This window comes from Dryobates pubescens, chromosome 24, assembly GCF_014839835.1.
Source record: "Dryobates pubescens isolate bDryPub1 chromosome 24, bDryPub1.pri, whole genome shotgun sequence".
NCBI lineage: Eukaryota > Metazoa > Chordata > Aves > Piciformes > Picidae > Dryobates > Dryobates pubescens.
In genome coordinates, this window is record NC_071635.1 from 2,082,122 (window position 1) to 2,107,404 (window position 25,283).

The 25,283-nt window shown below is 50.7% G+C and overlaps 1 protein-coding gene across 4 annotated transcripts in view; it reads right to left on the bottom strand.

The window, feature by feature from the left end:
* LOC104297138 (methylenetetrahydrofolate dehydrogenase (NADP+ dependent) 2 like) overlaps positions 1 to 24,836 on the bottom strand; it is a 31,691-nt gene extending 6,855 nt beyond the window's left edge. Inside the window, exons 1-9 of one of the 4 annotated variants that reach the window (XR_008462849.1) lie at positions 24,661 to 24,836; positions 21,061 to 21,245; positions 20,441 to 20,563; positions 18,561 to 18,713; positions 17,321 to 17,428; positions 14,687 to 14,779; positions 10,611 to 10,736; positions 3,173 to 3,497; positions 2,906 to 2,925 (exon numbers count right to left, since the gene is read on the bottom strand). Coding sequence is in view for 3 of the 4 variants with exons in the window: in XM_054172567.1 (XP_054028542.1) it covers positions 3,385 to 3,497; positions 10,611 to 10,736; positions 14,687 to 14,779; positions 17,321 to 17,428; positions 18,561 to 18,713; positions 20,441 to 20,563; positions 21,061 to 21,245; positions 24,661 to 24,806 (1,047 nt within the window). In the remaining variant the exon portion in view is untranslated. Of the gene's footprint in view, positions 1 to 1,734; positions 3,498 to 10,610; positions 10,737 to 14,686; positions 14,780 to 17,320; positions 17,429 to 18,560; positions 18,714 to 20,440; positions 20,564 to 21,060; positions 21,246 to 24,660 lie in introns of those variants that run through there. The other 3 variants (XM_054172567.1, XM_054172569.1, XM_054172568.1) reach the window with 3 other exon arrangements.
* Positions 24,837 to 25,283: the final 447 nt, after the last annotated feature.

Genomic DNA, 25,283 nt, shown 5'->3' on the forward strand with positions numbered 1-25,283 from the left:
ATCCCAGGCTCCGGTGTGCACATTATCGCTGCATTCAGCCCTGTGCAGAGCCTGGCTGCAGCTCCACACTGCTGGCAGAGCAGAGGTGCTGGCAAAACACACGGTGGAGATCAAGCAAGCTGTGGCCTTCTCTGTTAGGTGATCCCTTCACTGTTCCTGCCACAAAAGCCCATCTCTACCTTCTCAAAGTAGATAAACATCATGAGAACAATCACAGGTCTTACACAAAGTGTTTGTAAGCCATACCTGTGGTACGTCTTGCACTAAGCCTCTCTCCACAGCCCCAAGCCCTGCCCAACTTCCTCAGTCACAGCAGCTTGGAAGGAGAGGGACTGGTCTCTCTGCAGGTTTCTTGGGTAGGAAGATACATGTGGCAGTGTTAGGCTGATCCACAGATCTTGTGTAGAAAGTGGTAGAATGTAAATAAATGACCACCACAACACAGCAGAGCAGAAAGGCCCAGCTCAGTGGAGCACACACTGAGGGCTGGGGGTCAAGAGGGAGGGGACAGGCTCTGCTCACTTGCACCCTGGGATGGGACATGGGGCAATGCATATAAACTGCAGCACAGGAGGTTCCAACAGGAGGAAGAACTTCTTCACTGTGAGGGTCACAGAGCCCTGGGGCAGGCTGCCCAGAGAGGTTGTGGAGTCTCCTTCTCTAGAGGCTTCCAAGACCTGTCTGAATGTGTCCCTGTGTGACCTGTGCTGGATTCTATGCTCCTGCTCTGGCAGGGGGCTTGGACTGGATGATCTTTGGAGGTCCCTTCCAACCCCTAACATCCTATGAGGGTGATCCCCCAGCTCTCACCAGAGGAGAGCTGCACTCCTCACCCCACCAGCAGCTCTTGTTTTCTCACCTGCAAGCTCCAAGCAACACGAGCACATCACCCTTTTTGTATTTTCAACCCCAAGCTCTCCTGGGAAACACTCCAACAGCTCTGGTGGGCTCAGGCCCTCCCTCTCCCCTGCCCTCTGCTCCGAGGCCTGCAGGATTACACCGAAGCACCTCCCGCGTCAAGGCACAGACACAAGCCGGCTATGCACGTTGTAATTATGCCCTGCTCAGGGACTGCATTCCAGGAGGCTCTTCCCTTCCATGGCAACCTGCCTGAACACTGCTCCGAGCAGCTTCTGCTCTGCCAGGAGTGTTTGTGCTGCCTGGCCACCCCGAGTGCCCCCAGCAGCCCTGCTCTCAGCACCAGGCCGCACAGAGGGGGCCTGATGCGGCCTGGAGCCCAGAGCGGAGGCCACGCACTGGGGGCAGCAGGCCTGGGAGCAGCCCTCGGTGGGTCAGGTCCTGACTGCCCAACACAGGGCACACCAATGTGCTCTGGGGGGTGGTTAATCACAGAAACACAGAATGGTTTGGGTTGGAAAAGCTCTCCAAGACCATCCAGTCCAACCAGCAACCCAACACTGCCATGGCCACAGCCTTCTTTTCTCCAGGGCTGGGGACTCCACCACCTCCCTCCTGGGCAGCCTCTTCCAACCCCTGACCACTCTTGCAACAAAGACATTTTCCCTCATCTCCAACCTAAGCCTCCCCTGGCACCATTTCAGGCCACTGCCTCTCCTTCTGTCACCTGAGACTAGGAAGAAGAGCCCAACCCCACCATGACAGAGGCAGACTCACTCAAGCCATGTAAGCTAAACACCACAAACTGTTATTCCACCCCAAAAACACAGAGATAAGGCAGTTAAATTGAAGAAAACAAAGAGGAATCTAGCACAGCAAACATGAATAAAATGACTGCACAGGCAACAGAGCTGCATTTGCTCCATCTTAGCACACTGACAAAAACCAGCCAGAACCACATTGAAACCTGTCACCAAGATGAACATCACAGTGACCAAGTTTTGTTCCATCTTAGCCAGTGATGGGCTGACCAATCTAAATATGTTCTCCACAGGCACCTTGATCCTCCTGACCTTTACACCTTCAACAAGTGTTTGTACTACTGGCACTGAATACTCAGCAAAGATTCTGTCAGCCTCTCTTGGTCTCGGACCAAGCTCTCAGGAAGTCCAGCAGAAGAACAATCAACACATCAGTGATAGGCCATCTCATTTCTTTTATTACAGCAAGCACATTCTTTGTTTAACAGCAGTAGTATTTAGCCACAATTTGGTTTTTCTTCTCCTTTCAGTCCTGCTGGCAAACCCCTAAGGCTCTAGATGAAAAGAAATCACAGTCACCCCAACTGAGATAAACCCACGAAGAGTCCAAACTGGCTCCCACTGGACACCAGAGGGAAGTGGGTAGGCTCTTTGTGTCCATAGTGCACACTCTCAGTTCAACTGGCATCTTAGCAGTAACTCCAGCTGTTACACTGCATGAAACCACTCCAGATCCATCCTGGAACTACCATTTAAGGAAACAGAAACATCATATTCTCCCACACGGTCCCCTCTAAGCAGCAAAAGGTGGCAGCCAAGGATTCACGGGGCTGAGCCTCACACCATGGACTCCAAAAGACCTCTTCATGCAGTTTCAGAAAAGAAGAGAATAATTAAATGGCTTAAAATTCCAACACAAAAAGATTTCAGCAGGATAAACTCTTGCTTTCCTCTCCCTCTTCTCCCCCCACTATACATCATGTACACACAGAGTAGTTTTAAATACATCCTGTCCAAGTGCTGCCCATCCAGCCCACCCAGCTGTTCAGGTTTCTCTCTGGGCACTGCACACTAAAACATTTTGTCAAACAAATCCAGACACAGAAAGAAAAGAAAGAATTCTGCCCTCAATTTTAGTCACCTCTCTTGTGTATGTTTAAAGTCAGAATGTCACCAGTGCTCAGCTTCACTTGACTGCTTCCACACAGATCTGCCTTCCTGTCAGCACTGCTGCCTTGCAGTCAAAACAGATATTGCAGCCTTGCACCCCTTCTGGATCCAAGATACCTGCTGCTGCCTCCAAGTGCTTGAAAAACAAATAAAGGCATTTTCAAGACCCCAAACTACACCTAGAGCATTTCATGACCTCAGAACCCAAACCATCTTTTTAAAGGGTATCTAGCCTGTTGAAACTTCGAATTTTCATACTGTTTGATCAAAAATGAGGGTCTTAAGTGCTTAAAAGCCCTTGGTAATTGCATCCCCTCCCCAGATACACAGGCACGTGTGTAATTCATGCTTCAGGCTGCACTTCACACACACCACCAAGGTACCTGCACAGCTCTCCCGTTGAGCTTTGCTCACAGAAGTCCGTAGGAGGTTACACAAAGTATCTTAACAGCTTGTAAAGCATCAGGTTCAGTGTACTCCACATGAAAAAATAAATACAATGTAGAAATAAATAATCTTTGTAGTAAAAAATAAATATTTGGTGTGTCAATAAATACAACAGCTTGGATTCCTCTTCCCAGGCAGCCCAGGGGCTCTAGTAAAGGAGCTTTTTAGCCACCAGGAGAGTGTTCTTCAGAAGCATGGCCACAGTCATAGGTCCTACCCCTCCCGGCACTGGGGTGATAAAGCCAGCCTTCTTCTTCACTTCTAAGAGAGAAGAGAAAAAGGGATTGACTCAGAACATTTCCAAAGCCACTGTGTCCCTTCAGTTGCCCACATATGCCCAGCTGGCAAGGAGCACAGTTCAAGTGCTGCAGGACACAGGAGAAGTTAAAGCAGAGTCCTCCTACAGCCACGGTGGGCACAGAACACAGCCAGGACCAGGGCAGCAAGGCAGCTCTCTTCATCTGAGCACTGTCACCCAGGGGCTAGTTTGGTGTCACAACCTGCTCCTGCTGATCTACCTGCAGCAGGCTGCCCTGTGCTGATGGGGGCAACACACACTCAAGCAGCCCTGTGCTCAGATGGAAAGTCAATGCTGCCTCACTTCTTTGGCAAGGGGCAGTGCTTGACTGTTTGACCTGCTGGCCCAGGAACATCTGGGTGACACAAGGGCACAGCATGAGCTTGGATCACATCCATTTGCCAACAGTGATGGTGCACCTTCAACAGCCAGAAGCAGCATGGAAGCTGGGGATCTCCTGTAGGGAAAGAGGTGAGCCTCCCATTACACATTCCTGGGAAGCAGCACGCAGAGAGCACTAACATTGACAGCAGAGCAGTAGCTAAGTCACCTGCTCAGCTTCTTTCCCCCAACTCTGGCCTGCACCTTCTAACAAAGACATTCTGTCATCACAGAAGGGAAATTAAACCACAGAGGGTGAAAAGTTCAGTTTCCTGGTCGATTTGGTGTGCTGCTCCCCAGTATGGACAAGGCACAGAAATGAGAGTTGTTTCCAAGGGGGGGAAGGAAAAAAGGATTCTCCTGGCAAAATTCCCACTGCAACTTCAGCCACCAACACTCAGCTCCTCCTAAAGCCTCTTCCAGCACCTCAGACTACCCAAAGCTAGTTCACACTTGGAGTGCTTAAGAGGTAAAGAGGTAGAGGTTCTTGTTTCTGAACCATTATGTCACCTCTGTGCACAAGGAATTCATCTAATGGAGCAGTAAATCTCGACTCTACATCCCTATCTGCTGCACCAAATGCAGTCCTCTGGAACTGCAAGTTACTTGCACAGGAAGGAGCTGCAAAGGCTGGGAATTCATTGCATGACAAGGGCTAATAAGCAAGCTGTCTGCTAATAATGGTTAGGCCAAGTGGCATCTTATGAACCTGATTACTACAGAAGTTTTCTTCCCCAAGTGCCTCTGGCAGAGGCTCTTTGTTTGTTTGTTTGAGGGCTGTTGTTTGGGGTTTGTTTTTCTTTTTGCTTGCTTAGAAATAATTTCATGGAAACTCACACCCCACTTTTAAAAGCATTGTTTATAGCAAGGCAGGCCCAGAGAAAGAGGGGAAAACTGAGCAAGCAGAACTCTGACACACAAATAGATTTGCAGTGAGGTCACTACAGAGAAGCTACACCTGGCTATGGGAAGAGATCAGTGGGTGGGACACGAGGTCCCTTCTTCTGGAGCAAACAAGCCAACCTGCTGCTGCTTTAACTGCACCCATCTTGAGCACATGTGCTGCTGTGCTGTGGAGAATTCAGGGGCTCACCAAAAACAGTGCAAGAGCATTGACAAGCTGGAGAGTGGGGTTTGGGGACAGAGCATTTGCTAGATTTCAAGGGGTGAAAATGAAACAGCCCCCCTCCCTCCCTGCCATTTGAACCTCAGGGCAGGGACCTAAAAAGGGGCGTGAGCAGAAGTCAATGGTGAACATCTCACTCTGCTGAAGAACAGCAGGTCCTGCATCTGGGTCCAGCCAACCACAGGCACAAATCCAGGCTGGGTGCAGAGTAGGTGGAGAGCAGCTCTGAAGAAAGAGACTTGGGGGTGCTGGTTGCTGAGAAGCTCCCCAGGAGTCAGCAGTGCCCTCATGCAGCCCAGCAGGCAGCTGTGTGCTGGGCGGCAGCCAGAGCAGTGTGGGCAGCAGGGCAAGAGAGCCAACTTGGCCCTCAAACATGTAAATAGATTTTTCCTCTCCTGCTGAAGTGCAGCAGGCACCTCAGTGTGACCAATCTCATGCTGACAAGTGAGGTGCTGGTACAAGAGTGGCTACCAGGAGGATGGAGACTCCCTGTTTCCAAGGAGTCCCATGGAAAAGACAAGGGGTGATGGGCAAGAGTTACTGCTGGGGAGATTCCCAATGGACTCCAGAAGAAAATGTTTGCCCACGAACACAGTGAGACACTGGAATCATCTCCCAAGGGAGAGCAGTGGAGTCCCCTACACTGGACAGTTTCCAGCTTCAGCCTGACAGGCTGCTGGGCCAGCTCATTTCAACTCAACTGTGACCTGGGAAGGTTGGACCAGATGAGCCTTGGGGTCCCTTCCACCCTGGCATTCTGTCACTCTGTGTGCTGCACTGTGGCTTCCTTCTGGAGCCCTTGTGTTCTGCTGCTCAGCAGGGTAACTTTGTCAGCTCTCAGTGCTCCCTCTGGATGCATGCTGCTCTCCCAGGAGCTCCTCTGCCAACTGGAATATGCTGGGATGCAAATCAGCTGCCTATGGGGGAGGAGCTGCTATTTTGCAGCTTCTGTAGAACCTTAAAATCTTCCTTTGATTCTTCAGAAGAAATGAACTGTAGATTGTTTCCTTGAAAAACAGGATCCACTGCTTTGGAAGCAGCCCTTCATTCCTAGGCTCCTTTAAAGCTAAGGACATCAGACACCCAGCAGGGTTAATCACACAAACCAGAGGGCAAGTCTCAACCTGAAGGCAGTTCTGGGTCTGGTGCATCTGCACTAAGTGATGCAGAGCAGTTCCTGCCTAAGCACTGTTTCCACACAGCTTTATTGCTCCCTGTAAAGCTCCTCTGGATTGCTGCAGCCCTGCAGAAGTGTCAATCACGTGCCCAGCAGTCACAGCAGGCAGCCCATGTTCTGCCCTGCACACTTCTGGGTTTCTTCTGACTATGCAACCAGCAAGTATCTGCCCCACTTCTCACATCAAACTGCTTTTGATGCTATCTCTGTTTCCCCTACTGCAGCTGTCTTAAACAGCACACCAAATGAAAACCAAGGAATTATGGCCCAGTACTGCAAGTCCAGCAGTGCAAACATCTGTCCTCCTCCAGCACCTCCAGAAGCCAAGCAAGAGAGGCATCTTGGGCAGGAATCTCCATTGTGAAAGGATGCCCATCAGCTTCTTTGCACTCAGCTAGGCACAGGCAGGTGGATGGGATGGCCTCTGTGCCATCTCTTGAGGGACTCTTTTCTGGGAAGCCCTCCCTGCTGCTGCTGCCACCACTTGCCAGAAGCTCTTACACTGCCTCAGGCTGTGCAAAACAGAACAACTCTTCTTCACAAACCCCTCCACAGGCCCCACTTCCCTTGGGCCTTTCCTAGAAGAATTCTCCTCTACACAGGCACCCAACAGAGACTCCAAGCCCAGCTTTACTGTGTGCTTGTCCAAAGGGTGGGAGGAATCATCAGAAAGCAGAGGAAGCACTAAAGCAAACCCCCCTGGAGTCCTGCATGCTGTGGTTTCATGGGCATTGCCAGCTGCAGTTTCCAAGGTTAGCTGCTGCACTGGCCTGTTGCTACCCTGCTCTACCAGCCACTCCTGGAAGGGTTGCTCCACCCAAAAGAGCTGTTCCAGCTAAGTGCTGTGGGTGAGTTGTTGCATTATTTCATGTTCCTGTCTCTGTAGCCCTCCTGCCCACTTAGTACTACTGCTGTGGCAACAAAAGCCCTATAAACCAGGGCCAAGAACACCCACACCTGCATCACCCTGCTCACAGAACCACCTCTCCCTTCCTGAGACTGAAACTTGCTGCCCCAAAGGAACTAAAATGGTGCTGGCCACAACCAAGGGATGCCCCCACTTCTCCTCCTCCCTGCCATTTCAGAAGCTGCTAAGCATCTCCCTGCCTGGACCACAGAGTTTTGGCTAATTTTTAACAGAAACAGAGGTGCACTGGAAGTGCTGGGCTGGTGATGCATGGGGACATGGACAGGCAGGTTGAGATGTCCCAGCAATCCCAGGCTAGGCATCTCAGCACCTCACAGTGACCTCCAGGTTTGCCTGTTTGTTCTTTACTGCCTCAGAACTGCAGAGTGAACTATTCACAACTCAAGAGACCTGTTGCTCCTTATCTGCTGGATTTTAAAGGACAGCCAAAGCATGTTCCTTGGCTTGAGAGCATGGGTCCTCAGCCCACTGGTGGAAGCAGTCAAGGGCAAGGTCCCTGGCTGGGGGTGACTGGATGCAGCTCAGCTGCCTGCAGCAGGAGTGGATGGGACTCAAAAGCAATGCAGATTTTAGCAGAGATTTCAAGAGCTGCTATCAAATTCTCCTGGCCTGTGGTAGGATTTTTTTCCCTCCTCCAGGCACTTCTCACTTGGAATTTAATAATGAACAAGAAATTGCACTGACATCCTTTTGTGGCTAAAGAGATAAAAACAAACTTCAGTGTCTAACCTAACCCCTGGAGATCAGAGGATGGCTTCCAAGTATTGCTAGGATCTGGCAACTGACTCAAAACAGTTTCCACCCATTTCATAAACTTAACTTCCACTACAGGAGATTTTTCATGCAGATGACCAGGTGAGGAAAGCCACTTCCATCTCTTCCTTGGCCAGTCAAATTTCTCCTCCCTCCACAGCCACTTACAGAAGTGGATGATGAGAGAGCAGGCACTGGTGGGCTACAGGAGGTGAAATGGGTGCTGCAAAAATCATTCTCACTTAAGCTGCAATCGAAACTGGGACTTCTTTGGTGAAGGGCCTGAAAGGGGCCTACAAGAAAGCCAGGAAGGGATTTTGGACAAGGGCTTGTAGTGATGGGATGAGGGGCAATGGCACTGAGCTGGAGGAGGGCAGCAGGTGAGGGCAGCCAGGGTCTATCCTTCACTGTCCTCCTTCATGGAAGGAGGAGTGCAGGACTGAAGCTTGAGAAGGGCAGGTTTAGACTGGGTATTGGGAAGAAATTCTTGACAGGGAGGGTGGGGAGACACTGGAACAGGTTGCCCAAGGACATCATGGATGCCCCCACCCTGGAGGTGTTCAAGGCCAGGCTGGATGAAGCCTTGAGCAATCTGGGCTGGTGAGAAGGTGTCCCTGCCCATGGCAGTGGGATGGAACTGGATGAACTTTAAAGTCCCTTCCTAAACCATTCTGTGAATCTACGAGCTTCAGCCAAGCGATCAGACAGAGGCCGAGGCTGAAACGATTCGCTACATGACAACCCAGCTCCTTCCACTTCCTCCCTGCCCATCCAGCAGCTGCCAGGGGTGCTGCACTGCAGTGCTGAGGGCTGTGCACACCAGGATGGGTTCGGTGCTGCTGGCGATTTGCTGAAACTTTCGCCGATACCAGGGAAGCAGCAGCAGTTTCCCTCTGGCAATGCACACTGCAATGCTACCTGCAACTGCACTGCCATAATCCCAGCTCAAGTTCCTGCCTCTTTTTTTTTTTTTTTTGGATCTTCCCTCCCCCCAAGGTAAAATCCTGAGCACAGCCCACAGCAGACATGACAAGACAGATACAGAGCATTGCTGAAACTCTGAGTCACGGCCCTGCCGCTGCATCTACACCTAGGTGAGATGGCAAGAGAAACAAACAGAAGGCTACAATTGCATGGCTCTCAAAGCCAGAGCTCTGCTGCTCCCACACCTGCTAAACAAACCCCAAATCCTCAAAATTCTCTGTGCTGCAGGTCAGCCCTGGCAGCAGACAACAAGAACAGGGAGTCCAGTACCTGAAAAGGGCTACAGGAGAGCTGGGAAGGGACTTCTGACAAGGGCTGGGAGTGACAGAATCGCAGAAACATTCAGGCTGGAGAAGACCCTCAGGGTCACCAAGTCCAACTGACAGGATGAGGGCCAATGGCTTTCAGCTGGAAGAGGGGAGACTAAGACTGGAGATTGGGAATAAAGTCTTGATAGTGAGGGTGGGGAGATGCTGGAACAGGTTGCCCAAGGAGGTTGTGGATGCCCCCTCCCTGGGGGCTGGATGAGGCCCTGAGCAGCCCGGGCCGGTGGGAGGTGTCCCTGCCCGTGGCAGGGGGTTGGAACTGGATGATCTTGCAGTTCCTTTCCAACCCAACCCATTCCACGAATCTCTGAACCTTTCACTTGTGGTAGCAGAAGCAGGAGAAGAAAGGCAGCCAAACATTCCAAGGCGTGCTCTGCAAGTGCCTTCCTGCTGGAGCTCCCTGGAACACACACAGTTAGATGCCAGCACAACCACTTAAGCTACACTCGTGCAGGTAATTTCTTCTGCTCTAACAGACAGGGCATCAGGTGTGATGAGTAAAAGAAGCAGGAACTCAGGGAGTGATGTAATTACAAACACATACAGCTGGCTAGAAACATTTGGAATATAATTAAGCTTTGAGACATTCTGCCAGCCAAGATGTTAATAGCTGTGGAAAGAAACAAACAACAACAAAAAACCCAACCACCAACCTGTGGGTGATTTTCATACTTATCAAAACAAGGAACTGTTGAGAACCATTAATAATGTGGGTAAATGCTGTCTAAGCTTCCCACACTCAACTCTGCCAATAAGCTTTGATTTTCAGCTGCAACAATCCTGCTATTCCAGTCTGGAGCTCCTCCAGAGCAGAGATATTTAATCAAGTCACACTGTGAACTCGCTCTGCAATGCAGCAAACACAGAAAGATCAATATGGAACACCAATTTGTATCTGCTAGGCTTGCCTGGACCAAGATCAACAGCTGAAGATGAACCCACACTAAACCTTAGCACGAGGGGCAGTGCTGAAGCAGAAGGTAACATTTTCACAGGTGCTCAGAGTGAGGGAGGCTTGAGAAGCTGTGGTGTAATGACTTTTGCTGTGACCAGTGGCAGGATCTGTGCTTGTGAAAGAGCAGAAAGCACTTTTATTGCTTACTCCTGAAAGCTTCACAGACTCTCAGAGGATTACAGAGCAAGCATCTCCTGCCACCACACTGCCATAAGGGCTGCTCTGCGGGTCTGTGTCATTGCAAGTGACACTTTCTCTCTCCAACAGCTCACCATTTCTGGGGAGCAGGTGCACAAACACACAGTTTGTTTTCCAGTTTAAGTAAATAAATCAGAAAACACTCCTGCAAGTGCTGTTCCATCTGAGCCACTGGCTGCTCCAAGCTTGAATGAATCCCAGGAACTTCAGCAGATTTACCCAGCAGGCTCACAGAGTGTTTCACTGACCTTCGAAGTCCACGTCCCCAACTAATTTGGTCTTTCCTGTAAGAGGATCATGGATATGGTTGATGCCTACATCGATCACAGCTGCACCTTCTTTGACCATATCAGTTGTAATCAGCTTTGGGATACCTGGAATCATCAAGAGATATTTGATTAACATGGCCAGGCAGTCTTAGGTCAGCAGTTTCAGACTGTGTCAAAGGGGTGTGCATGCACCTCTATGTGTGCACAAGAAAGAAGACAACTCTTTCCCTTGAGTTTTTCTTGATACACCACACAGAGAAAAAAAACAATTACCCCTCAGTTCCATAGAGTTTGGCTCTTGAGAAGGAAAGAGGCTATTTGTCCGCTCAACTAATCCTGTGCTCACAAACACAGCCTGCATGACCTCAATGGACCAAGTGCCTGCTGGTTTGTGGCAGTTTCAGAGCACTTCCAAAGAAAAGCTGCCCTGGTGACAGACTCTGACCTCTCCCCCATCTGAACTTGGGCAGCTTCTACAAAACAGCCTGTCCTGCTGCTTCAGCAAACTGGGAGACCTCCCTGCTTGACACGAGGGCCTGGCCTCAGCACTACACCCCTTCAGCACCTCCCAGTGGGCTACATCTGTGCAGTGTCCTGGGGTAGGATTTTGCTGCTGTGAAGAAATTCCAGCTAAACCAGAGTGGGGCAAACAAGCTGCATCCTGGGTGACCAGGCATCTGGAAGTCCATGCCTGGATAGCTGCAACAAGCCAAGTGTCTCCTGGAAAGCTAAGGCAAAGCAGCACCTGAGACCAAAGCTGCTGCGTGCCAACGGAGAGCAAACAGCATCAGGTCCTTACACATCTCCTGCAGCAGCCCATCACACCTTGACTGCAACTCTCTGTTCACTTCAAATGACCTCCTCCTCTTCTTTCCTGCTGTGCAACTTCCAGCTGTGAGGGATGGAAAATTCCAACTTTAGGATTCCAATTTGCCTTGCTTCTTGAGCAATTCTGGGAGGACAGCTCATACTAGGAACAGAGGTCTCCAAAGGGGGAATCTAAGCTTCCCTGTCCCCACCAAAGCAGCTTTCTCTCAGGTGGAGAAAGGACTAAAAAGGCAGAAGAAAGCAAATCCACAGGGCTGGAGCCTGTAGCTTTATCGAAGGCAAGCACTGGTCCACAAGGGCTCTGGCTCCATTTGAAGTGCTGGATGACAGCCAGGCACTCACTGTGATACAGGCAATACAAGAACCTCCTTGGCTCCACTTTTCTCACTCCCCCATAGGACACAAGCTTGAAACTCTGCTTCTACTGTTGAGCAAGCCAAGACCTCAACTTCTTTCCTGTGCCACCCGATAACATCTGGCTGTGTCTCCTCCAGCGTTGCGCAAGCAGCCGCGGGCTGGCTGCTCCCTGGGTGCCGGCTCAGCCCAGCGGGGGGAGCTGCTCCGGGGCTGGCAGGGCTGGGAGCGCCTTAACGGAAGCACCACAGTTACACCCTTTGTGAAAAGGTTTGATAATAGGCCAAATACTTAAGAGCAACAAATAAACTAACCCCCAAACCAAATGAGCAGATCTGTTTACTTAAGCCTGCTTTACATAGCAAGCAGGAAGAGATAAGCCTTGAGAGCAGCTGTTCCTCAAATGCACCGGCTGGAAGAGCCTTGCCCTGGTCATTTTTGCAGGACATGATGAATCAGGTTTGCAACAAGAGGAAACAAGGCCCTGATTAATCCCATCGTGGGGACAAGGGCTGGAAAACAGCCAGCTCCTGGCATGGCTAACCAGCCACTCGCTGCCTGAGTGAAAGGGGCTGACAGACCTGCGACCCCTGCTCAAGAGGATCACGAATCATGTCCTGAGGGACAGCAAGTAGCCCCAGAGGGGTTTCATCGGGCATTTGGCACCTCATATCCTTCTCCTCTTTATCCCCTCTCCAAACCTAGCAGGCAGATGAGTCTTCTCCCTCAAGCCAGACAGAAGAGCAGGTTGACTAGGCTAAGACTGCCCACTGCCTCCATCACCACCCTGGAAGGACTTGGCGGGGGGGCTATGTGAGCACCACAGGTGGAGCTGCACTTATTCTTCTACTACAGGCCTGGGAGATGGCAAGAGGAACAGACTCCATGAGATGCCTGTATAGGCAAGGACAGCAGGCAAGGATAGGAAGCTGTGGTGGGGTGCAAAGTGCCAGGTGTACTCAGGAGGAAACATCCTGCTTTGGCTAGAAATTCCAAAGCTGCAGGGTGCTGAAGGAGCTGAGAAAGCTCCACCTGGAAGCAGAGAGACAGAGATTTTTAGGGAGGGGTAGGCTGGACAAGAGCAGCATTGTTGGAACCTGTGATGCAAGAAGCTGGGAGGGAATGGGAGGGAAGGAATAAATTGCATGGATAGTCATGACGAAAGGAAGCAGGAAAACTGGGGTCCCCAGGCTGGGGGCAAATGAGAGACAACCACTGAAGATGGGTATTGGCAGCTCAAGAGAGAAATCAGAAGCACCAGAGCTGAAGTGCTACACAAGCCATGAGTGCAAGCAGACAGAAAAGCTCTCAGAACGCAGATGGCTCCTCCAGAAGCACTCCATGGGCAGAGGGAGTGAGAAGGGGAATGCTGCTCTTACATGCAGCCATATGCAGAGAGCTGCTTCCCATCCAGCAGCTGTTTCCACCTGGCAGGGCAGAAGCTACCTTTTTCTGCAAGAGCCACTGACCAGGTCCCACATTCCCAAGCACTGTGTGATCCCAAAGGCACAAGCTGCACAGTCCTCAAGCAGCAGGAGGCACCTCGAAGGGATTCCACCTTCCTATACAGCACCCACCAGGGCAGGGCTGCACTATTCAGCCCCCTTGGGGTTTTTTGTTATTCCAAGCCTATCTCCTGCTGTGTAATGAGAGCTGCAGCATGCTCCTGCTACACAGGATACCAGAGAACCAGGCAAAGAACAAAGGTGGCTGGATTGCTATGGGAGCATTTCACTAGGACAGCTGCTGACAAACTGCTCAGCATCCAAAGTGAGGATTCAAGTGGAAGTGGTGAGTTTGGATGCAGAGGTACTCCTTCAGTTCCAGGTAGCACACAGGTTACTACCTTTCATTCATGGTGTGAGAGTTCTGCTCAGGCCCACAGCTGAGTCACCACCTGTGGGACAACTGAGCTGGTTCTTGTTCCTGACCTGGCATGAGAAAGAGATAGTGCAGTGAAGCCCTGAAGCAAAGGGCATCTCACCTCAGCAGGAAGTGATGAGCTTCAGACAGGTACCTATCTGTCTTCATGTGGTGAATAAGCAAGCAAGAATTTGGTCTTGAGGATGATGAAGAGGAAGGAGGGAAGGAGAAAAGAGGAAAGACACATTCCTCTTGTAGGCCTCGTAAATGGTGTGGGAAAAGGAGGACACCCTGAGCTGTGAGGGGACACAAAAATTTAGCCAAGACCTTTAGTGAGCTGGATTGTTTAGTTTGTGTGTTTTAACCCAATTTATATTTGCAAGAACCATAAACAAACCCCAGAGGTTGCTCAGCAGCAGAGTTCTGCCTGTCCCTTTGTTCTAGCCTAGTCAGACTGCAAGAGTTTCTACACTGCTTTAAGAACATGGACACTGATCTTTCTGACCCCTTCCTCCAGGCCATTCCCACTCTCTTCCTCTTCACAGGATAATGGTAACAGAACAAAAAGGAAATTCAGGCATTAATCACAAATGTTCCCAAGGCACAGCAAGGGAATGATGCCATTGTTTTATGAAGGCAGCCTCCAGCTGGTGGAAAGAAACCCTCCTGTCCAAACGTCGGTGACTCAGGGGAATGTTTGAATTTACATAATGAGAGCTGTGTAAACTATGCACAGACTGGTTCCCAATCTGGAGTTCACTCTCAAGTCTCCCTAAGGGAAAGGTGTCACATGTGAGGAGAAACAGTTTATGAGTCTGCAGATGTGAAGGACGAGAACAAAGCACCCAATCCCTCACCCTCCTGACAGCCAGAAACCCTGCTGGCTGCGGCAGCCTCGGCAAGCAGCGCGCCGGCTGCCTGCCGAGCCACGGAAGGGCTGGCAGTGCCACCGGCCCCAAAGGCTCACTGTGGGTGTCAAAGGTTGTGGCTGGAGTAGTGACAAGCATTACCTGCAGCCACTATGACAATGTCAGCCAGCTGTGTGAGGATCTTGAGCTGCTCCTTCGGGGTGTATCTGTGAGTGATGGTCACCGTAGCATCGCCTGGAATGGAAGAGATTGGTTTGCACTGGCAGTCAACACTCTGCAGGCCTTCCTGTGACAGCTCCTTGCCACTCTGGTACACTGCCAGCAGCACAGCTGCTCAGCAGAGCTGTCCCGGGGTGCAGCACAGGCACTCACACCACTTGCTGGCCACACAGAGGAAAAAGCCCTTTATGCTTAACAATGCTCACAGGATCAATTCACTCCGAGAATCAGAGACCCAGAGAATTGTTTGGGTTGGGAAAAAACTTGAAGATCATTAAGCCCAACCACCAACCTACCACCACCATGGCCATCAAACCATGGCCCCAGGTGCCATGGCCACATGGCTGATGAACACCGCCAGGGATGGGGACTCCACCACCTCCCTGGACAGCCTCTTCCAATCCCTGACCACTCTTGCAGCAAAGACATTTTCCCTCATCTCCAACCTGAGCCTCCCCTGGCACCATTTCAGGCCATTGCCTCTCCTATCATCTGACACTAGAGAGAAGAGACCAACCCCCACCTCACTACAAACCTGCTCCTTCACTTGCAGAGATGGTCTCTGGGCCTGACTATACAACCCCAGCTGGGGTGGCAAGGGCTCGGGCGTGGGTTGGACCTGAGCAGATGTTGCCATCTGCAGGACATTGCAGCTTCTACATTCAAAACACTCCAGGAGCAGACCCCAGCTTTTCAGTTTTGTTGAGAACCTCTGAACAAACAACAACTAAAAGCAACACCAAAACCCAAGCCCAAATCACAGACATACGGTCACGGAACCCCTGTGCTTGGAAACAACCTTCAAGAGGGAACACTGGAGCAGCTTGCCCTGGGAAGCAGTTGAGGCCCCATCCCTGGAGATAGTCAAGGTCAGGCTCAAGGTTCTGGGCAACCTGATCTAGTGGAGGATGTCACTGCTGACTACAGGGGGAGGTTGGACTGGATGGCCTTTGGATGTCCCTTCCAGACCAAACCATCCCAGGATTTTATGATCATCGAGGTCCTCTAACTCTCCCGAGGCTGGTGCTGTACCATGTCCCTCAGCATCACACCTCTGCCTCTTTAAAACATCTCTAGGGATGGGGATTCAACAGCTCCCTGAGAAGCCTGTTCCAGTGTGCTGGTTCAGGTGACCAAGCAGTGCATTAATCTTCTCTCTCCCACCTGGCACCATTTCTCAATAGAAATTCTTCAAGTCCAGTCCCACTGCTGGTAAAACCCTGTCCCGAGTGACACCCTGAGAAGTGCTCTTTCAGCACTCAACTGTAGGTCTTGGATAATAAAAAAAGGATTAAAGAAAAAAAAAATCTTCCACTCCATCTGTGTTAAAAGTGCTGCAAACAGGTGCTGAAGTCAATTAGAAACCCAGGATACAAGCAAACAACCAAGGAGCCACCTAACAGCAAGGCTGACAGCTACAGCCAAAAGCCATCCAGGCAACTACCCCGGGCTTCGCAACAAGTTGCTCCAAGAACTGCAGGAGGCTCATCTCCTCATCTCCAGCTGAGAAACTGGCAAACAGTTTGCAACATCCCTCTGCGTGGCCCAAAGCCTGTTTCAAACACAAGCTCTGCTCTGAGTAATGAACACAAGCAAAGGTCTGCAGGAAAGGGCAGAAACGCTGCTCATTTGCCTGGGAATGGGGCTGAGACCAGAACCATGTGCTGGTGCTAATTACAATCCAAACACTGAGAGAAGTTGCAAATAGCCACTTTCCCACAGAGCCTGAATGGAAAACCCAACTCTGTGATTAGTAAAGAAGCTTTTAGTGTTTTATTATATTAATAACAGATTTCACTCCACTCCTATTAAATATGCCTGGGATGAAACATTCCTGTTTACCTCATTTGCACACACCACCAGGGCAGCTCCTAGCAGCACAATGAAGCTGCAAAAGGTCAGGGTTCTATGTAAATTACATTTGGGTGTCTTTCTGCAGCACAATTACAGCAGCACATGCATGCCTCTCTAAGCAGAATTAGAAGTATTTCTATTCCAGCATCCAGTTTCCAGGGGGATAAAAAGTGCACTGCAGGAGGAGCAAGTGAAAATCCCTCAAGCCAATGTGCAACATCACAGAGCTCACACCAAGAGGCCCTTGGTGGCTCACTGGGATGTATTCACAATCACCACCCAGCCAGCACAGGAACCATGTCAGACAGAGTTTGTTGTTTGTATCTGTGTGTACCTAGAAGTGTGCACACATCTATCACAAGCCTGAAATGGAATGCCACACAAGCAGGAGGGCAAGGCAAACAGCTCTGCATAAACATCACACCAATCCCTGGAGCTCTTTCAAGGCCACACCATCAGATGCTGCCCTCAGCCTTCAGGGCCAACTATCTTCATCTGTTTCAAATGGAGGACAAAACGATGACATGACACCACAGAAAGTCAAGTCCAGAGACTGAGAGTACCTCAGAAAATGTATTCCCACATTTATTTCCTTGCTCTGGTTGCAAAGATTGTGCAAGAAATACAAGATTTTTCTCTTTATCTGAATCCTCTGGTCAGCTTTAATGATTTGAAACACTGAAGGAAGAGTCATGGACTTACCTCCAGGCCTTTCATGCTCTCCATCAGTGTGCAAAAGCATTGAAATAGGCATTCCAACGTTCTTAGATCTCCCAACTACCACAACGTTTTTTCCGAAGGTTTGTATTCCTTGGGGGGAAAAGTGAAAAGAGAGGGGGGGGAAAAGTACCACAAAGAAATTGCATCTCACTGTGTTGGTGTACCCAACCCCTCCTCTCAGTCACCAGGATACAAACATCTGCTCTCAGAGACTGCTGCAAAATGCACATGGCTGAACTTGAGGGATGAATCCACTAAACAGCTTTCAGCCGAGAGAAACACAACTGGCAGCTCGTTCCGGGTCTCTGAACCATCACCCTTTGGAGGGACTTCACTTCTCCTGCCACAAAGGGCAATCAATGGAAGCTCTCAGATCTCTCAGTAAGAACTCATGTACTATGCAGTGACAACTACTGAATGCTTCTGCACCCTTTATCCCTTCTGGTACTGAATTAAATGCTCCCCATTTTGCTGTTTCCTGCCTTTCCCCACAAGAATTCAAATCTGTTGGATAAATAATCTCACAGGAAGCTGCCTGCAACATTATAAAGTGCAGAAAATAAGTAACCAAAGTGTTTCCCCAAGTGCTCTACACAGACTGCTGTCTACACTTAATTATAGCTATGCTGCTGGCAAAAAGATCTCATCTGTTTGGCACCTCCTCATTATTTAGATTAATCCTCTAAATGTTTGTTCTTCCAGCAGCCCAATACATTTAGGTAATCCACACCTTTTAACTCACACCTTACTTGATCCTTCATTCATTCTCTGAGATAAAAGGAGCTTCTTAGCATCACAGTCTTGCTTCAGTTGGAAAAGACCTTAAAGATTCCTAGAATGGGCTGGGTTGGAGGGGACCTTGAAGATCAGCCAGTTCCAACCCCCTGCCATGGGCAGGGACACCTTCCACCACCCCAGGCTGCTCAAGGTTCATCCAACCTGGTCTCGAACACCTCCAGGGAAGAGGCACCCACGACCTCCCTGGGCAACCTGTTCCAGTGTCTCCCCACCCTCAATGTCAAGAATTTCTTCCTCATCTCCAGTCTCATTCTCCCCTCTCCCAGCTCAAAGCCATTGTCCCTTGTCCTGTCACTCCCAGCCCTTGACAGAAGTCCCTCCCCAGCTCTCCTGTCACTCCTATCTGACTGTCCCAAGGCTGGCGCCCTCCCTGTCCCTCAGCAGCACAGCCCTGTGTGTGTTTGGGTGTGTCTGGGGCTCTCACCAGTCCGCTGGATGATCTCCCAGACAGCAGCAGCAGTGGCAGGGATGATGGAGGGCTGGTCCAGGCACAGGCGGCCGATGTTCATGATGTGGAAGCCGTCCACGTCCTTGCCGGGCGCGATGGCGTTGCAGACGGTGCGCTCGTCGATGTGACCTGCGGAGCACAGCGCGCTCAGCAGGCTCCTCACCCCCAGGCACACGAGCTGGGGCTACCCAGGGGAGCTGCTGGTCTTCAGCAGGAACAGTCTGCACTCTCCCTGCACAGCAGCAGTCACAACTTCCCCCTCCAAAGCCACCTGCTGCACAGGAAACGATGCCCTGTGGCAGCTGCTGTGGTGACCTGGTCAGTCCCACCCAGCTGCCTGCCCCCAGCCTTTCACAGCAGGGGGACACTGGGCCTGTACTCATCTGCCTCACAATTCTCTGCTGCTTACAGCTGAGGAAATGGTGAGGTTTTGATGCTCTGTCTCAAACAAATATCTAATGTTTCACAGCCATCTTCCAGGCAATGAGAAGACAGAGGGAACTCTCCACCAGAGCACCACCACATCAGAAGTCAGGCACTCCAGAGGTGCACAGAAGGGAAGTTTTCCTCAGGCAAAGATGACAATCCTCAAAGTTAAGCTGCTCCAGCTCACCAAAGTCAAAGAGAACAAAGCTATTTGCTGCTTCTATTTTTATCCCAGTGCTGATCAAAAGCCACACCTGTATGTGGCTGACTGCAAAAAAACCCCCAAACCCCACACAGCAACCTCAGCTCTGGAATGAGCAGCCTCCACTGGTGAGACTTTCACAGCTTCCAGGCTGTGTCTGCCTCCATTACAATGCAAGGCAAATGAATTTTGGAAAAGAACAGGAGAGAATAAACTTCTTCAGTTAGAAGGGACCCACAAAGATCATCCAGTCCAAGTGCAAGAGATGACTTAGCTTTCTGCCCCTCTGTTTCTGAAGTTCCTTTGGGAGAAGTGAAGTGACTCAGGAACTGGAGGTCTATCTGGCATCTGCTGTGCAAAGAACTTCCTGAGCATCTTCAGTTCACAGCAACTTGCACATTTACCAATGCAACACTGAAACAGTCCTGCTAGTGACAAAATTGCTCCAAGGATTTTGTAAGTCAGGCCTCAAGCCAGCAAGTTTCAGAGGCTGGAAGAAGGCTAACTAGCCTTCAGGTACCTGCTGTGAGAGATGGGCTGCAGCTTGAGAGAGATCCTCAGTATTTAGAGCTTAAATATTTAATGCCTAGCATCAGACATTTGAACTGACCCATCTGGAATGATCTCCAGGTTTGGTTTTTGTTTGGTTTGGTTTTTTTTAACTTTCAAATGTTGAACAGGTTTAAATTCACTGAATTTCAAGACATAAGTGGCCAGATTCTACTTACTTGGTGTGCAAGATGCCAGGCTCCTCGCTTGGGTTACACTTCCACCTTGTGGCCAGCAAGTGGCTGACTTCAGTTTGCTTTTGGCTAAAATGAGGTTTAATATACCCTTAAATACCCTTAAATATCACTTTGCCAGCTACTGCCTAGTAAGATTTTAGTGAGAGCTGATAACAAATTAGGAGAAACAAACCCCAAGAACACAGTAGATGCCTTTAGGACCTTAGCACAAAGCTCACCTGGAAGATTAGGGACAGCACAGGAAACATGAGCAAGTGTTTTAGGCAAAGCCTGGAATCACTGTGAGAAAGGCCACAGCATCATCTGCTAGACAGCACAAGCTGGTGTGATACAGGGGATGGAAAAAGGGCAAAGCTCTTGGAGATGAAGACAAAATAGTGCAATCTGTTAAAAAGCATATTAAAAGCACAATAGGCCCCACAATTTCATGCTGTCTTTCCTTACATTGACTGAATATGACTGGAACAAAAGCTGTCCCTTACCTGGGAGAGGTAGCTGAACTAATAAACCACTAACTGTTGAATCCTTATTGAGTTTTACTGTCACATCCAAGAGCTCTTCCTGAGAAATGTCCTTAGGCCTCAGTATGATCTCACTAGAAATGCCTGAAAAAAGCCAGGAGGAGACACATTAGGATCTGGAAATTTACCTACAATTTGTCCCAAACTCTGCCTAATGCTTAACCTTAAATAACTATGGAGGGCTAGCTCACAATTCTGCTTCCCCTACCTGGTCTTTGATGCTCTGTTTCTAGATGCCAAGTACAAAACACACAGGAAAACCAAGAATCTATAGTTGGACATAGGAGCTCCAAAATTAAACAACAGTTTAGGACTATGTGGGAAATAAATCCTCTAACTCTTCTACACACTGACAGCAACCACACTGAGGGTCTCTCCTCACAGTATCATAGATCAATTGGAAGAGACCTTTAACATCATCAAGTCCAACCTTCAACCTAAGATGACCATGGACCATTGTTTGATGTTTCCTTTTCTCCCCTTGGTTTCAGAAGATGGAGAGGTCCCAGGTAGCAAAGCACTTGAGCAAATCAGTATTGGACTTGTCCTTACCAAAGGGACACTTCTGAGCTAACACATACCTACAGCTGCAGCTGCTTTCATCTTGTTTCTGACATAGATGTGACTGGCTGGGTTGTCTCCTACTAGTATGACAGTCAGGTGAGGTCTCTTGTTTCCAAGGGATACCCAGGATTCCACATCCTTTTGAACTTCTTTCAGAACCTGGTTAGCAAGCTTTGTCCCTGAGATAATGGTTGCTTCATCACTGGAAGGACAAAAAGATAGGCCAGGTTTAGGTCAAAAATGTCACAGACCAGACCCTTCCCACTGTGAGATTTTCCATCTTACATATTTGCAAATGCTCTGATTGGTTAATTTCCTGATATTCCAAAAAGCATTTCAAGTATAATAGTAATAATAGTAGTAGTAGTTGTTGTCAGGGTTGGAAGGGACCTCAAGGCTCAGCCAGCTCCAACCCCCCTGCCATGGGCAGGGACACCTCACACTGCAGCAGGCTGCTCACAGCCACCTCCAGCCTGGCTGCAAACACCTCCAGGCAGGAGGCTTCCACCACCTCCCTGGGCAACCTGTGCCAGGCTCTCACCACCCTCGTGGGGAAGAGCTTCTTCCTCACATCCAATCTAAATCTCCCCATTTCCATTTTTGCTCCATTTATGATGATGATTATTATTCTAAACATAGAATATTTTATAATAATATTCTTATACAACACATATAATTTAGTATAAGAAATCACAAGCACTATTAATAGTAATTATTAGGAATAGTTATAATAATTATTATTATTATTACCACTGCAAGAACCATCACTTAGGTTGATTATAGCATTTCTTAGATGTTTCCCAGCAAGAATTTTCAAGCATAGAATCACAGAATCAGAGGCTGGAGAAGACCCCTGAGATCATCATGTCCAACCACTAACCCTACTCACCCCCATACAACAGCAAACAATTTTGTCATACACTGGCCAGCACCCACATTTCACCAATTCAAGGCCAAAACCCAAGGGTAAAACAATTGTTACCTCACTTAGCACACACAGATGGTTTTGTTCCTCTCTGACATGGTTAGGCATCCCCCAGTGAGCAGCTGAACTCATGCATTACCATTCTGCTGGTCTGCTTCATTAAACAGAAGAAATGGAACCTGAATACTTCATGTTCACCCTTCCCACGCACGCTTCGGTTCCACAAAGGGAGACCTCAGCACTGGCACAAGCGAAGGCCACCCAGAAACGTCCTGCCAGTGATTCTGCCAGTGGGGATGATGAGGTGTCTAGCTGCTCATCATTACAGCAAGCCCACACACTCTTCTTCCCAAGAACTGTTTGAGTGAATTAAATGCAATCACCATAGTTAATGCCTTTATTCTTACACCTCCTGTTTGAGCACTTTGGATTTTCAGTGCTTGAGCTCTGCTTGATGTAAACTGAAGTCCCCCCCCGGTATTTTACCTCTCTTTTCTAGGGGGCACAGCAGTGTTTGTTATTTCTCTGGATCACAGAATCAATAAGGTTGGAAAAGACCTCAGAGATCATCAAGTTCAACCTGTCACCCAACACCTCATGACTAACCAAGCCATGGCTCCAAGTGCCACATCCAATCCTCCCTTGAACACCTCCAGGGACAGTGACTTCACCACCTCCCTGGGCAGCACATTCCAGTGGCCAATTACTCTTTCTGGGAAGAACTTTCTCCTCACCTCCAGCCTAAACCTCCCCTGACACAGCTTGAGACTGTGTCCTCTTGTTCTGGTGCTGGGTGCCTGAGAGAAGAGACCAACCCCCATCTGGCTACAACCTCCCTTCAGGGAGTTGGAGAGAGCAAGAAGGTCTCCCCTGAGCCTCCTCTTCTGCAGGCTAAGCAACCCCAGCTCCCTCAGCCTCTCCTCACAGGGCTGTGCTCCAGACCTCTCCCCAGCCTTGTTGCCCTTCTCTGGACACCTTCAAGTGTCTCAATATCCTTCTTAAATTGAGTGGCCCAGAACTGGACACAGGACTCAAGGTGTGGCCTACCCAGTGCTGAGTACAGGGGCAGAATGACCTCCCTGCTCCTGCTGGCCACACTGCAATTTGGGTTCTAGTGGGTTTCATCTACAATTTTAAGACAAGGGCACAAACTAAGCGGATCACAGCAACGTGCACTACCTATTGTGCAACGGAAGCGGGGGGTTAGTCCCCCAGAAAAACCTTCTTGGGAAGAAGACAGACAGAGAGACACAAAACAATGGCCCAGCAGATTGAAAAGTGGTTGATGAGGTATTAAGAGCATAAAAGCAGGACATCCCTCAGCAGTGATCTTTTTCATTGCCTGACTACTCTGAACACCCCGAAACTGAAACATTTCCACTCTGACACGGTGGAAGCTTTGGTGGAGGTTAAGGTCACAAACTCCTGGAACATTGGTGTTTAATCCCTGTTGAGGCAGGTTGCCACGGTGGGAGCAGTTCCAAGTCAGTTACAAAAATCATTAAGTCTTCCATTCAACAACTCAGGTTTTCACACAGCAGGCTAACATCAAGAACACTTCTTTAGCACAACTCAGCAAATGCTGTCACATTCCCTATGTGCACTTCAAAACTCTTTGAAGGTTATCCAGTCCAAGCCAATGAGCAGAGGCCCTGCAGAGCTGCCACGTGAGAGCTGGGTTTGCTCAGCCTTGAGAAGAGAAGGCTCAGGGGAGACCTCATCACCATGGACCAGTACATAAAGGGTGGCTACCAGGAGGACGCAGACTCCCTTCTGACAAGGGGTCCCATGGAAAAGACAAGTCACTGATGGGGACAAGTCACTGCTGGGGAGATTCCCACTGGACTCTGGAAGAATATTTGGCCCCATGAGAAACATGCAGCCATCTGCAGTCACAGAACTGTCAGGGTTGGAAGGGACCTCAGGGCTCAGCCAGCCCCAACCCCCTGCCATGGGCAGGGACACCTCACACTGCAGCAGGTTGCTCACAGCCACCTCCAGCCTGGCTGCAAACACCTCCAGGCAGGAGGCTTCCACCACCTCCCTGGGCAGCCTGTGCCAGGCTCTCACCACCCTCAAGGGAACAACTTCTTCCTAGCATCCAACCTGACTCTCCCCATTTCTAGTTTTCTCCATTGTCCCCAGTCCTACCACTCCCTGACACCCTCAAAAGTCCCTCCCCAGCTTTCTTGGAGCCCCCTTAGATCCTGGAAGGCCACAATGAGGTCTCCTGGGAGCCTTCTCTTCTCCAGACTGAACAGCCCCAACTCTCAGTCTGTCAGGCACCAGGATCAAGCCCACCGCATCCTGGTGCCTCCGAGAGCCTGCAAGGATCAGGGGAAGGGTAAGGATCACCCCCAGGGTGCCGCGGGACGCCGCTGGGGGCCGAGGCAGGGAGTGTGACAGAGTCGGCGGTCCCCAGCTCCGTGAACCCCTCAAATCCCGCCGGGACCGGCACCGCCGGCGCCGCAGCCCGCCCTGCCCAGCGCCTGTCCCCGGCAGGGCCGCGCCTGACGCCGGAGGCGGGGGACGAGGCGGCGCCCCCCGGGCTCTCCCCTAGGCCTCAGGCCCCTTTCATCTCGGGGCCGCCCATGGCGACCGTGCACGGCGGCTGCCGCCCCCCCGCCGCAGCGGGAGGAGCAGGAGGAGGAAGAGGGAGGCGGGAGCGAGGAGGAAGCCGCCGCGGGCGTACCTGGCGGCGCTGCGAGGGGAGCTGCTGGTGCTGTAGGCGGCCCGGGGCAGGGGGCGAGCGAGGCTGCGCCACCTCCTCAGCGGCGCCAAGCCCGGGCGCAGCACGCAGCGGGACGAGCAGAGGGCGGCCGCGGCCGCCGCCGCCATGTCGCGCCCGACCCACCGACGCAAGCGGCGCCGCAGCCCAGCCGCCGGGGGAGGAGCAAGGGCGAGTAGCGGGACCGGGGCGGCCGCCGCGGGGGCGGGGCGCGGGAGGAGGCGGGGCCCAGCGGAGAGGCCGCGGGGAGGCACCGGCCCGGGAAAGAGACCGGGCACGGCGGCGAGCGGCGCCGCGGAGCCACGGCGTTGTCAGGGCTGGAAGGGAGCTAAGGCTCAGCCAGTCCCAGCCCCTGCCACGGGCAGGGACACCTCACACCGCAGCAGGTTGCTCACAGCCACCTCCAGCCTGGCTGCAAACACCTCCCTGGGCAGCCTGTGCCAGGCTCTCACCACCCTCATGGGCAACAACTTCTTCCTAACAGCCAATCTGAGTCTCCCCACTTCTAGTTTTGTTCCATCCCCCCAGTCCTATCCCTCCCTGGCACCCTCAGAAGTCCCTCCCCAGCTTTCTTGCAGCCCCCTGCA